The 13,881-nt window shown below is 40.5% G+C and overlaps 2 protein-coding genes across 3 annotated transcripts in view; both read right to left on the reverse strand.

Moving 5' to 3' along the window:
- slc18a2 (solute carrier family 18 member 2) overlaps positions 1-6,987 on the reverse strand; it is a 44,873-nt gene extending 37,886 nt beyond the window's left edge. The window contains exons 1-8 of one of the 2 annotated variants that reach the window (XM_084949010.1): positions 6,607-6,987; positions 6,321-6,499; positions 4,132-4,465; positions 1,719-1,777; positions 1,542-1,625; positions 963-1,055; positions 525-614; positions 394-437 (exon numbers count right to left, since the gene is read on the reverse strand). In XM_084949010.1, the coding sequence (XP_084805136.1) occupies positions 394-437; positions 525-614; positions 963-1,055; positions 1,542-1,625; positions 1,719-1,777; positions 4,132-4,465; positions 6,321-6,453 (837 nt within the window). In that variant the 5' untranslated portion in view covers positions 6,454-6,499; positions 6,607-6,987. The remainder of the gene's footprint in view (positions 1-393; positions 438-524; positions 615-962; positions 1,056-1,541; positions 1,626-1,718; positions 1,778-4,131; positions 4,466-6,320; positions 6,500-6,606) is intronic. The other variant, XM_084949011.1, reaches the window with a different exon arrangement.
- A 2,021-nt stretch (positions 6,988-9,008) lies between these two features.
- The window catches only part of kcnk18 (potassium channel, subfamily K, member 18), a 16,202-nt gene continuing 11,329 nt past the window's right edge, over positions 9,009-13,881 (reverse strand). The window contains exon 3 of the mRNA XM_084949219.1: positions 9,009-10,694. Coding sequence (XP_084805345.1) covers positions 9,802-10,694 — 893 coding nt within the window. The 3' untranslated portion in view covers positions 9,009-9,801. The remainder of the gene's footprint in view (positions 10,695-13,881) is intronic.

Below are 13,881 nucleotides of genomic sequence, written 5' to 3' on the forward strand. Positions count from 1 at the left end.
CAGTGAGGAAAACTGCATTTCTTTTGTGTTTCCTTTTTTGTCATCAGGAAAAACTTAAATTGTAATTTTATAGACATATGATGACATAAGAGACCGTTACCATCCATTCGTGGCTAAAGGTGGAAGTGGACATGAGGCTCCTGGACATTTTTTACAGTAAATATAATTAAAATAACGTATTCTGATTATGGCCCTGTGTGCATGCACACAGTCTGAACATGCATGTCCACAGGGTGGAGCAGGTGTTATGTTGTGTGTCTTGCAGCTTCTCTGTTCTCACTCCATGCTGTGTATTTACTGAAATAGTCTTTAGCATGTTCTGCAGCTGTAAAGGTCATCTTAATGAAGGCAGATCATTTACAGGAAATGAGTTATCAAAGTAGGGACACTCACCTCTGGTGTCACCTTGGTGGGCTGAAGAATAAAAAGCTGCAGAGCTGTGAAGACAGTGGATTGATGTAAATCGCTATCAGAGATTAGCAGGCACGACTTAGTTTGGATACAAAGAAGCAACACAACTGTACCTCCATCAAACAGAGCCAGGAATGCCAAAATAAGGAAAGGAGCTGTTTTCCCAACAAACTCATACATCACACTGCCAAATGGGGGTCCAACTGTGAAGAAAAGGCTGAATGGTGAGTAATGGACAAATCCACAGTGCACTCAGGATGCCACAAAGCTCAGGCTGTGTCCGCTTATTTCTTTATTTCCTGTGTAGAAATGACAGCTTCTCTGTTGTCATCAATTATTTATGCATCAGTAGAAGCTGCAGCATATAATGTTCAGCCTGGACAGTTCATCAGTTCACATGTGAATGCAACACTGTAGCAATTCTCAGACAAAGCAGACTTTATATGTGTTTTTATTGTGCTATCATTTATTGGGAGTTTTATGTAAAGATCCAGTGAATATTTCAGATTTGGTCGTCTTTACAGAGTAACTGAAAAGCTACACACACATACCTAACACTCCTAATGCCAAACCTCCCAAGGCAATGCCAATGGCATGACCTCTCTCCTCATCATCTGTGTACACACTGGCGAGCATTCCCATCCCTGAAAAACACACAGTTGTACGGATCAGGCGATGGAAATTCAGAACAGGCAGAAAAAGATCAGAACGTGTTTGTTTCAGCAGGAGCGCTGCAGGCCAATGTGTGCGACATGCAACATACAGGCCATTGTACTGTTGCTCTATAAGAGCAGGAAACAACAGCTGCTCAGTGAAACTGCATGGCTCACAATAGAGTTGTTGGGCACAGATCTGTTGGAGCGCTGAGCGCACATCAGATTATAACTTCATCATTTGTTTTATGTCATCTTCCAGTTTAATCTAGTTTATTATCAAGTCAATGATGATCTGTTCTCACACCCAAACAAGTAGATGTTGCAGATATGCTTCAGGCCTTCAAACAGACAGTTTCCTATAAATCCATAATGGGACGATGATCTTAAATAGAGAGGCTCTACACAATGAATGAATGTTAATGCATTCACATATACAGAACAGTGAATATTTAAAGATTGATGAGGAGATCATACCCGCCACAGATGAGCAGGACGAACCCACGCCTTGAAGCGATCTGGCCACAAACAGCAGAGCGTAGCTCGATGAGAAGGCAAACACTTCACAACAGGACAACAACACAAACAAAGAACCATCAGACATGATGCAAAACTGCTGCTTCTCATCATGAACATTTGTTTGCTGGAACTTACTGATAGTAGAGATGAACATTATACAGAAGCCAGCAAATATGGGAAGCTGGTATCCTATCCTGAAGGGCCACAGAGGATAAAAGGAAGACATTAGAAATGTCCAACATGAGTCTTTATCTTTAGCTTAGAAAAGAGACATTTATAACAATATCAGTGGAAGATGATTCAGTCACAGCTGCAGAAATTCATGAGAATAAAGAAAGAAAGCATTGGTTTGATGGATAGTTATTAAATGAGTGAGAGTGTGGTCCAAAACAGCACGTAGCACAATAATGTAATATCATTAATAAACTTGATAGATAGCAAAGGATTTGACACACCCTAAGGTACTTTTGCATGTGGCGTTCTCTTTTAAATGTTAGCCTGTTAACCAGAACAGTGGAGGAAGATTAGAAGGCTGAAAGCTGCCATCCGCATCAAAACAAAATCATAGCTTAGATACCTGACATGCTTGACTGGCCTTGTATTGTCCTCCGTCAGCAGAGAAGGTGACTAAGAAGCCGTAATAGGACCACATTCTTTGCTTGAATTGCAGCATATGTGGGTGTCTGTATGAGACACTAAATGTTGCCTTTCAGGTGGAGTTACGCTTTTCCCTCCGCCCTCAACGTCTAATTCACCGTTTGGAAAATGTTCCCTCACCATCAGCAGGATTTCAAGTCATTCAGGACCGTTCAAATGTGGTTTTCACCAACATGATAAAATCTTACATGTCTCAGGTCATGTGTTTTATTCCAGTTTTATTCAGGTTCAGTTTAGTCACACCCCGCAGTGGACTCGCACGTCGACAGCCGATGGATGGTTGAGCCATGGACATTTATGAAACCTTGTCTAATTTTAATGAAATAGTAACAACAGCTAATCTAACCCCATCAGTTACTCTGTAACCATGCAACAGAAATCTGGTTGAAGGCTGAAAACCAGGACCAGGACCAGGCTGGACTGTAAAATAAAGTAAAACTAGGACTTTACTCTGTAGAGTCTACACGAACGGATTTATCTTATCTGAAATCATAAATGAATTCTGCAGCTTTTCCTCAAGGGAGCTAGTAAAACGCCAGCAGACTGTTGTACTAACAGGTGTAAGCTGAGTTTGAGTTTTAGGCACAGTCACCTCATGTTTCACCAAGCAGCTAATAATGCAGTGATGATGTTAGATAATCTTTGCTTCTGACACTTGTGTTCTAAGATGTAAGCTTAACACTAGAGTTTGGTTCCTTCATCATGTATAACATCTGCAACCGTGGAAGCTGGAGATTCTCAACCATGGCACTGACTGCCCTTTACATTAAGATCTTTCTCCCACAATATAAAAAATGTCATCTTAAAATAATTTATTTTAATTCTTCAAGAATCTTAAAGATATTTTAAAAACCGGATTTTTAATGTAGGGCTTTGAATATTCAAGTGTTCAAGGGAAGTGACTGATTCACTGTGGGGCTACCCATGTATGAACAATCAGACACACACGTGCAGAAACGTATAATCAGGAATTCTGCTCTATTTAGTTCAGTCGGACAGCTGTAGCTGACACTGCACCATCAAAGACACATCGACCTCACGCGTTCACCATGTTTTCCTACTAAGAACTTAAAATGGGAGTCTGTTCCTTCTCTCGTTTTAGATTAGACCATGAGTGGAATTCTACATTGTCCTCTCTTGACACAAATTTGAACCAAAATGTTGCCTCAGGCAAGCAGGAAGCTTCTACAGTCTGACAGGAAGCCAGTCCTACTGTCATCCTGTCGTCCTGTCCTTTGTCAGTCTGTCTTCACTCATCATTTCCTTTCACTGGGCTGGTTTCAGTCATTATGCAAATGTCCTGCTTATAAGGTTGAAACCTGCAGTCAGCTGAGACTGAAGAAGCCACCTGGATGAGTGACGAAACGTTTCTCCCACTGAAAACGTCCAGATGAACAGAATCAACTTTTGGAGATTTACCTACCTGGATGATTGAGCATCAAGACATTTCCTTTGGTTATTTTCTGTCTTTTTTAAAAATGTTTTTTGCAACATGTTATACCATCTCTATGTTCTGTTACTCTTTTTGTTGCTTTCGATCTTTTCTTGAATCTTCACAGTATTACCTCAGTAAGCTTATGTGATTCTGATACACATGCATTTAAACCCATCGTCAAGCTGTTTCCCTGAGTATTGTTTGTCATTTAAATGAAAGATAGAAAAAACGATTGACCTGACAGAATACACATAGATTGTACTTTAAGATGACAAACATGTAGGATCTAATTTAACTGTGCAAGAGATGCAAGAACTTTGAGTATTTTTTGAATGAATATTTGGCATGCTTCTACAAAAGTGACAAGAGGCGCAATGCCTCCTAAATCTAAGGTGATCAGCTCAATGACTACCGTATACATTGACAAAGAAACACAGAGTAATTACAAAGACCTACCTGTTTGTGATTGGCCCTACAAACGGGTTGGTAATCAGCTGCACGGTGGCCTTGGAAGCAAACAGCATTCCTACTTTGACATTTTCATTAATCAGCTTGTTGGTGGAGCGGGGGCAGTCGGTTGAGTTTGGTGGGAGCTGTGTACCAGTAGGGGTCAGAGGGAGCAGGTCAGTAGTCCTAGCTGTGGTGTTGAACCCAGACAACCTAACAGTGTTATCGTATAAGGACACAATGCTTTGGAAGGATGCTGGAGAATCCTGCTTCGGTGCCGTGTTGTTCTTAAGCACGTCTGTCGACTCATCCAGAGTGTACAGGTAGCTGGGAATGATGGGAACTGGTGGGTATAAAGAGGAGAGAGAGAACCAATATACTGAAATCTGACATGAAAGGCTGACTGATGCTAATCCAGACTTCATTGCAACGTCTGGCAGCAGAGAAGAAAGTTAAGAGTGATTTCTGTAGGAACTGTACAAACCTCAAACTCTCAGTGCTTCGGCTGACACCCTCGAGAGTTTATTTTTTTACATTTGGAAAAAGGCTCCAAATATGAATACATGTAACCATTTTTACATTTCCAAACAAAACAGCTCCCGTGCAAAGCAATAATCCTGCTTTCTAACAAGGGGAAACTCCTGTGGTTGCAAAGAGACACTGGATAGAGAAGACGGTCTCCGAATGATTTGATCTGAGTAACAGTTTCCTGATGTGTAAACTATGGTCCCCATTAAAATAGAAAAGAATGATAAAGCAGATTATACTATTACTGCGTGATTGAGAAGCTGCCAGCCAGCTCGTGTATTCACAGTGGTGCAAGCTAACCACATCCATCTTTTGTATACAGTCTATGTTTGAACTGCAACTAGTAGAACAGATTGGCAGATGCAAATTAGCCATTAAAAACCATACAAACAAAGAGCTGTCATACTCAGAGCACTAAATATTTACACATGAATTAATCAGGATCAACAACATCCTGCATGCTGTGCACAAGCTGGCCTGGTGTCACCTTCTTTCTGCTCTCCTCTCTTTCACTCACCGTGCATTTATGCCGCTCTTAAATGTCATTAACTTTGTGTCTCCGCTCTCCTGCGGGCTCTGCTTTGTCCCTCTATATCTTACTGTGGGTTGAAGCTCTGCCGCTGCACATTCTGGTTATCAGTCTCTGGTTTATTGGCTCCACCAATCATCAGTGCATTTATTGTTGCATTGTTAATTTTTCTCAGTGCTCATCTTCCTCGTCCTGTTAAAAATATACTTTGGCTTGGAGAAAACTGGGTGTGTCAATTTACACGCATTTATTGTTTTTACACATATTCGTAAACATGTTTATTTATTTCTTATCTGTATGTATTTTGCTTTGGTGACTGTTCTTCATAAACTGGACCTCGTACTTAAATAGTTTTGACTCTGACCTACTGTATTTTGTTTTGTCTGCTTTGATATTATTTGATTGTAATGCTGTATGGCATTAGCCAGGTCACCCGTGCAAAAGAGATGTTAATCTAAGGGACTTCCTGGTTAAATAAAGATTAAATTAAATTAAAATGACAGACCAAAAATCGAGCTTTGCTATTAAATTCATAAAACGTGAAAATGTGCTCATGGAGGCTTTTATCCATTTTCCCCTGCACTTATGGAAAACTGCAGGTCTGTGCACAGCAGAGATGTGTGATGAATATGTTATAATGAACATTTAATGCAGCCAAACTATCAGTAACATTCTGCCATGTTACAAAGAAAGTAATTATAAATAGATAATTTCATACATGTTTTTATTTGTTTGTAAAACAGACCTGAAGGGAATCTAAATCTGTTCTTTTAGGAAGAGCAGGTCGTACATAAGAAGCACAGTAAGAGATGTGTTTCCTCCTACAGTATAACTGCTTTGGCCGATAGCTCAAAGCTGACATTAAATCCCATCTTTCTGTGTGTTTTTCTAATGGAGAGCAGTCGGACGTCAGTACATCTCAAACCAAACTGTGAAGTTAAACATGTGCTATCAGCGTCTACATAGCTCTACCGTTCAAACGCCGTCATTTAATTGGATGAGGCAGATTTTGGTAGATATTAAAATGAAGTGCACAAGAAGCGCCTCTTTGAGACGTCTGACAGACAAACCTGACTACCTGTTGCACACAGAGAGAGAGCGGAGCAGGAAACTTTACAGAGAAGGTGAGAAAAGCACCTACCGACTACCGTCAGCAGCATGTTGTCCAGAAGCAGAGCGACAAAAACAATGAAGAGAATCAGTTTCCTCGATTGTCTCTCCTCTCTGAGCCATTTGAGCAAATTAAACTGCCGGAGTGCGTCTAATCCCCCCATGGCGCAAGTCCCCGAAAGCGCAATACAATCGAAAAGGTAAGTACTCCTGGAAAGAGACACGCGGCATTGATGGGTCAGCAACTTAAAATAAATATCAGCTTTTTAATACTGATGATAAGTTAGTAAAAGAGAAAGTGAGCGCTGAAATCTTACCTTAGATGTGTAAGGACGAGCTGGAGAGGCAAGAGATGGGAGGAGATGATGAGGTCTTTCTACTGACTGGACCCGCTGTTGACGTCACACCCCCTTTATGTGTAGATACCTGATAATACACTTTAAACAATAGACACGAGGACGCAAACGGGACAAAAGCTACAGCTGGGCTTCAGCTCACTCATCGTATACACACACTGACTACTGTTCTGGCTCCTGAGCTAAGTAACTACAACACTGCATGCAAATGTGTAATGGTGACAACAGCCGGAACATTAATGGTGTCACAGGTTTGCTTTCAGTGCACTTTATATGGCAGCATGTTACAACATCCTAATGTCAAGGTGCTGCTTCATGTGCTAAGATAAAGACCCTGCTATATGACAGGCAGCCTGTGACTAGTTGTGGGTGGCGACACCTTAATTCATGCAAGCACGCTTTTTCGTAGCTACTGTTCACTCACATTTATAATTGGTTAGCATCTTGCCCAAGGACATCCAAACACAAACCTGCTGGTTAGCAGGTGACCTGCTCCTGATGCACAGCCATAGATGAAGAACTGTCCAGCCCCTGAGGTGATATACAGCCTGACACTAACTTTGTGTAACCTCCCTCTCCACTGCCAGCTGCTTCTTAGTTTATGTTGTAACTAATGAGCAAAACATGTAATAATGCATTAAACATGTAAACATGCCAAACTGGACAAAACAGAGTTTGTTAACAAATTCGATCATGTGGAAAATGCTTTTGCTGAACACAGCACTAACTTTAGCATCATACAAGCACAGATCGTGAACAAGTCCATATTGTCAGTGTTTCTAGCAGGCACAGTTTATTGAAGTATAATATTCACACATCATGAACATTCTTGACTCATTTCACAGCTCGTGAAATGTAACATTGCATCTTTATTTATGCTGCTTAATGTTCAGGCTGTTGGAGGACTTCCTGTGACGCACTGTTCACAACATTCATTTTTTACTAATCATGCCTGTATATGTCTCTGTAGCACACTTTGTCTACACCCTCCTGTAGTTTGTGTTTTGTCCTGTTTGTGGTTCACAACCTCTTTCTGCTTCTTTCTTCTTTTATTTTCTGTTTCCCTCCTTTGCTCTCTTCATGTTGAAAAACAGACTTCATCACCACCGTCTGAGTTCTTGCTCAGATGGGATTATCTAATGATTGGGGTTGTGTCTCATTTCTAATATTATAGGGTGCTACAAAATATAGCAGCTGGGAAAACTGGAGCTATAGAACAAACTGAGCTCAGTGGAATTGAAACCAGTCCACCCATTTTCTGGAGTTGGTCCCAGCTGTAATCAATCACAGGGCTAGCACGGAGGCAGACAACAATGCACCTTCATATTCACACCTACAGATTAACCTAGAAAACTGGCACCAGACCACGACCGCTCCACCTTACCACTGCAAAGAGATGCAAATATTTACAAAGTTTTCTGTATTGCTCATGAGCAGCCACACTACGCGCTTTGCAACATGTTCTCTAACATGTGTCTTTCTTTTATTGTGCATTTCTCTTGTTTTGTATTTTGATTGTGTTTATTTCTCCTGTTTGATATTTGTTCCTGCTGTCTATTTATATTTTATTCCATGCATGCACAGGCAATCTCATTGCACATGTACAATGACAATAAAGGGCTATTCTATTCTATTCTATTCTAAGACAGTACAATAAAGTGTATGATCCTAGTATTGTGTCATTTTGTGTCCTCTTGCTGTGGTGACTGCACTCATTGGTTGTAGCCAGATTTCAGCCAGATTCAGTTAAATGTTCGTCAGTACCATGAGCCCAACACTTATCATGAGTTTATTTGAGGATTGCTGCTTCAAACAAAGTCATGAAGCAAAGATAAAACGGCTGCTCAGTACTGTGGGATATTTAAACCTGGTACAGCTAAGCTGCATCAGGCTTAAATATTATAACAGTCTATGTTTAAAGTTAATACTGCAGATTTGGTAATGTTAGAACGATGTTGTCTATACTTCTTTATTGTAAGTATAGTGGTAGGTAGAGATGTGCTGTTAAAACCTTCACTAGTAACCCAGCTAGTAGTGCTAAAACTGGTTTAGTGCTTTAGGCTTGACGTGTTCTCTCGGTGCCACCTGCTGGACAAAACACGTTACTGCATGAATGTATGAATTCAGTTCTAATGAAGAAATGCTTGACAGACCATCCTAAACAAATATATATCACTTTTTAAAACTGTGTGAACATTCGGTTAAACGTGCTGAGACAAAGAAAAAAGTGCGTGAATGAGACAATAAAGTGCTTTAAGTGCTCAAAATGAGAAAAACACTACATAAATACTATACCTTACCATGATGCTACGTGAATCTGTTTCATTTGTTTATTTCTTCAGTATTTCAGTAAATGTGAGGATGGATGACACACTGCTGCAGACCACGGGTACAAATAAACTAACCTGTTCCTGAAGCACAGCGGGAGAAATGATTATTTGATACCTTGCTGCTGTAAGTTTGCTCACTTACAAAGACATCAACAGTTTATCATTTGTATGGTAGTTTCATTTTAATAGAGAGAGAAGAATATCAACCAAAAATCCAGAAAAACAAACACATTGCATAAAAGTTAAATAAATAAATTGATTTGCATGTTACTGAGTGAAATATTTGAGCACCTACAGCCTCGCCGATGGTTAGCAATTTCTTTCATTCCAACCTCTCCAACAACAAGGGCAAGAGGTTCTGCCAAGAGACATCCGGACTAGACTGTAGACGTGTATAAGGCAGGTGAGAAGGTGACAACTGTTGTTGTGATTCTTCTTTTTATATGTTTGACATGCATCTCTGTTCCCTCAGCCAGAACACTGAAGATGGGTGGGTCTTCCAGCATGACAATGACCTGAAACATACCACTAAGGCAACAAAGGTATGGCTAAAAAAGAAGCAGATTAAGGTCATGGAGTGGCTTAGCCAGTCTCCAGTCCAATTCCCTAAATCCTAATCACATTAATAACTTATGTGTAGCTAACTGATGTATAAGGCAACCACAACAACATGGAAAACTTGTGATTCACTGTCTCTATGTAGAAACAAACGTTTAGCATCATTATTACAGCTGTGAAAATGTAAACTTCCTTCAGCGCGCAATCGTGAAGGGCACATGCAACTTTTTCCTTTACTCATGCTTGTAAGAAAAAAGGCATGCAACTCCTACTGGCTCCTGATATGGGCCTGTTTCAAAACCAAGAGTGAGGCAGAGACTCTCTCGGTGACCTGATCCTTTTCGCTGTTCTTAAAGGTTTCCACGTTTCCTCTGCTGATGAACTTGACACATTTGCGGTAACAGCTTACAATTCGTGTTTGGCTCAATTTAAAAGCCATGGACATGATAGCCATGCCGACAATGATGAACAGCGAGGTAAGCATGAAGAACTTGGGGTGCTTGGGTATAATATCACCAAAACCAATGGTAGTGAGGGTGATGAAGCAAAAGTAATAGGGATCAAAGTCTTTAAAATCAGTTTCCCATATTGGCAGAATCAAGCCCCCAAAGCAAATGTAGGCAAAGACGATGAAAAGAATGAGCACAAAGGGGACATTCAGTGTTTCCATTTCATCTCCTAATCCTGTGAAATCCCACAAGGCATATCCTTTGGGTGGTGGTGGCAGACGATCAAGTTCTGGGCTGGACAGCGTCCTGAGCAGTGGACCCTTCCTCAGTAAATTCTCTCTGGCAAGAATCTTTTCAAAAATCTCTTTGTTGTTTTGAAGCTGGATGGACTTGTGCCGTACATCTGCCTGGCTGCGGAGCACCTGTCGGATGTCGAGGGGCTCGCGGATCACAACGTCATGGCTGAAGACAAAAGTACCATCCTCCAGGACCTGGCGCCTCGAGTCTCTCTCCTCAGTCTTCCATGGGGACCAGGTGCGGGAGAAGAGGTTTTTGGAAAGGGTGTGAGCATGGATGTAGGCTCTAGACATCACCATAGCAAGGAAGTCTCCAACATCGAGGATGACCAGAAGCATAAGAGGGATGCCCACCATGGCATAGAAGACACACGCCACCTTACCAGGCAGGGTGACGGGATAGATCTCCCCATAACCTGAAACAACAGACATTTTAAAGCTGTAATTAAACTGTTAATGATAGGACTGGCTTTTGGTAACGTTTGTGTAGTAGGAAAAATGTGATCATGACCCTTCTAGACAACGTTCTTGTTATACTTTGTTTTAGATGTTAGGTGAGTGAAAGAAAACAGCACAGTTCCTGTGATCACCATGAAAACCTGCGCTGGGAAAAAGCATCAAAGCTCCTGATCAACAAACTCTGACGTGAAGAAAAGAAACTTTGTAGCTGCTCCATCCACCACTGTGTGTTTTACACATGTGCAGTAACCAACAACATGCAGATGAACTGTTAGCTTAGTCTGATGCATGTTTTAATTATACAGCTTGATGAAGGCTGACGTCAGCCGGCCTGTTTTACATGGAGTCTACAGGGGGCACCAGATGTACTAGACCGTGCTTATTTCAAGGTTTTCGTAACATTTTCACATTGAAAGTGAAATCATATAAAATACTGTCTCAGTTAAATTGCAGTAACATTTAAAAATATGAACATAAAAGTTTTTTCACAAGCCAGTAAAAATGTACTTCATAACATCTTGTTTTTAACAGCACAGACACTTTGCATCAAAGCACAGGACAAACTTCAGACTCATTCACACTTAAACACTCAGAGTAAAGATTCATTTTTATTGCATATTTATCTGATTTTATTTGACTTTGACGCTACTTGAGAGTATTTATATATTTTTGCATTTAAGAAAATGTTTTCTTTAAAAAATAACATTTAATATGGTAAGTAAATGCAAAAGGTTTCTTTTTTTGTTTTTGACAAATGAAATGGACGAAGCAAAAAACACTGAAATTTCTCAAATGGAAACCAATGAGCACCTGTGTTCTTCCTCTTTTGAATATTTATTATTGCTCCTGAATAAGACAAAAGTGTTTCTTGTCTGATTACTCAATTAATGATGGAAAATAGATGAACCAATTACTAAAATAATCAATAGCTGCTGGCCTAATAACAACTTATAATTAAATGTTGAGAGCAATATAAATACATAGTGAGCAAAAAAGTTAATTGAAGAAGAAACACTCAATGCATCACAGGAATCCCCAGCAGTAACTAAGGGAGGATTCAGGGTCACCTGGTCCAGCCCTAACTATATGCTTTAGCAAAAAGGAAAGTTTGAAGCCTAATCTTGAAAGTAGAGATAGTGTCTGTCTCCCGAATCCAAACTGGAAGCTGGTTCCACAGAAGAGGGGCCTGAAAACTGAAGGCTCTGCCTCCCATTCTACTTTTAAATACTCTAGGAACAACAAGTAGGCCTGCAGAGCGAGAGCGAAGTGCTCTAATAGGGTGATATGGTACTACAAGGTCATTAAGATAAGATGGGGCCTGATTATTTAAGACCTTGTATTTGAGGAGCAGGATTTTGAATTCTGGATTTAACAGGAAGCCAATGAAGGGAAGCCAAAACAGGAGAAACCTGCTCTCTCTTTCTAGTCCCTGTCAGGACTCTTGCTGCAGCATTTTGGATTAACTGAAGGCTTTTCAGGGAGTTTTTAGGACTTCCTGATAATAATGAATTACAGTCGTCCAGCCTGGAAGTAATAAATGCATGAACTAGTTTTTCAGCGTCACTCTGAGACAGGATATTTCTAACTTTAGAGATGTTGCACAAATGGAAGAAAGCAGTCTTACATATTTGTTTAATATGTGCGTTGAAGGACATGTCCTGGTCAAACATGACTCCAAGGTTCCTCACAGTGTTACTGGAGGCCAAGGTAATGCCATCCAGAGGAAGAATCTGCTTAGATACCATATTTCTAAGATTTTCAGGGCCGAGTACAATAACCTCAGTTTGATCTGAATGAAGAAGCAGAAAGTTAGCGGCCATCCAGGTCTTTATGTCTTTAAGACATTCCTGCAGTTTAACTCATTGGTGTGTGTTATCTGGCTTCATGGACAGATAGAGCTGGGTGTCATCTGCATAGCAGTGTAAATGTATGCTATGTCTTCTAATGATGCTGCCTAAGGGAAGCATGTATAATGTAAACAGAATTGGTCCTAGCACTGAACCCTGTGGAACTCCATCATTAACCTCAGTGTGTGAAGAGGACTCTCCATTTACATGCACAAATTGGAGTCTATTATGCTTATCTCTTCAACACCAGATAGTGGGAGGTATCTCTCAGGGAGGAAGTGAAGTTTTTGTCCTTAAAAGTTGATGTGCAGGAAAGAGGAACAATGGGAAAGGATAAGGAGAAGTTTGACAAAGAGCAAACTGTGATTGTTAGACAACAGGATACAAGGAAGGAGAAGTGGTGAACCTGCAGTAGTCATGGCTAGCTGAGGACGGCAGAAGCAGAATGAACACACACCACCTACAACAATAATCGTTGAGGTAGACCATGTGTACTCTTTCATGGAAACAGTGTTCCCTAATGGCTGGCGCCTTTTTCAGAAGGATATTGCACCCTACAACTAAGCAAAAAAGGTTCAGGATTGGTGTGAGAAACACAACAATGAGTTTGAGGTGTTGACTTTGCCTCCAAATTCCTAGGATCCTGATCCAATCAAGCGTCTGTGGCATGTGCACAGCCAAGAAGTCTGATTCTCACCTTGCAACTTACAGGACTTAAGGATCTGTTACCAACATTTTTCATGCACCCGCTTTAGGCTTGCGGGTGCATTTATCCTGTAAAGGTTTCTAGTGACTGTCTTTGAAACTCAGCTCTAGTCATTTACTAGTGTCTTGGCAGTTGTTCTGGGGTCTTTCTGGGACAGATCTCACATCAGTTATTGACATGATGCTTTCTGAAGTGACTGCTCAAACCCTTCATGAAGTTTTTATACTGTGTGTAAACTGAAACATAACCCTGTTCCCTATCATAATACACTTTGATTTGACAAGCTTTGAGCTCAGCAAAGTTAAAGCACATTACTGGTTTGTGTTATGGCAGGTTTTCAGGGGGGCTAATAATTTTGACCCTGGTAATTTTTTTCCTGAAATAATTCAGGTATTGTGTGACAATGGAAATAATTTATGTTTTTAAAAGAGAACTAGTATGTTGGTCTGTTCAAAAAAGCCCTTGAGAAATTTTTGAGAAATTGCACTCTTGCTGTGAGCCATGAACGAAGTCTTCAGCTTACAAGACAACACAGTAGACAATGTTCCTCTGAACTTCTACAACCTCTAATAAGCTTTTTTGCGGTTATGT

The sequence above is a fragment of the Perissodus microlepis genome, chromosome 13 (genome assembly GCF_051167445.1).
Source record: "Perissodus microlepis isolate ML-2025 ecotype Zambia chromosome 13, ASM5116744v1, whole genome shotgun sequence".
NCBI classification, from domain to species: domain Eukaryota; kingdom Metazoa; phylum Chordata; class Actinopteri; order Cichliformes; family Cichlidae; genus Perissodus; species Perissodus microlepis.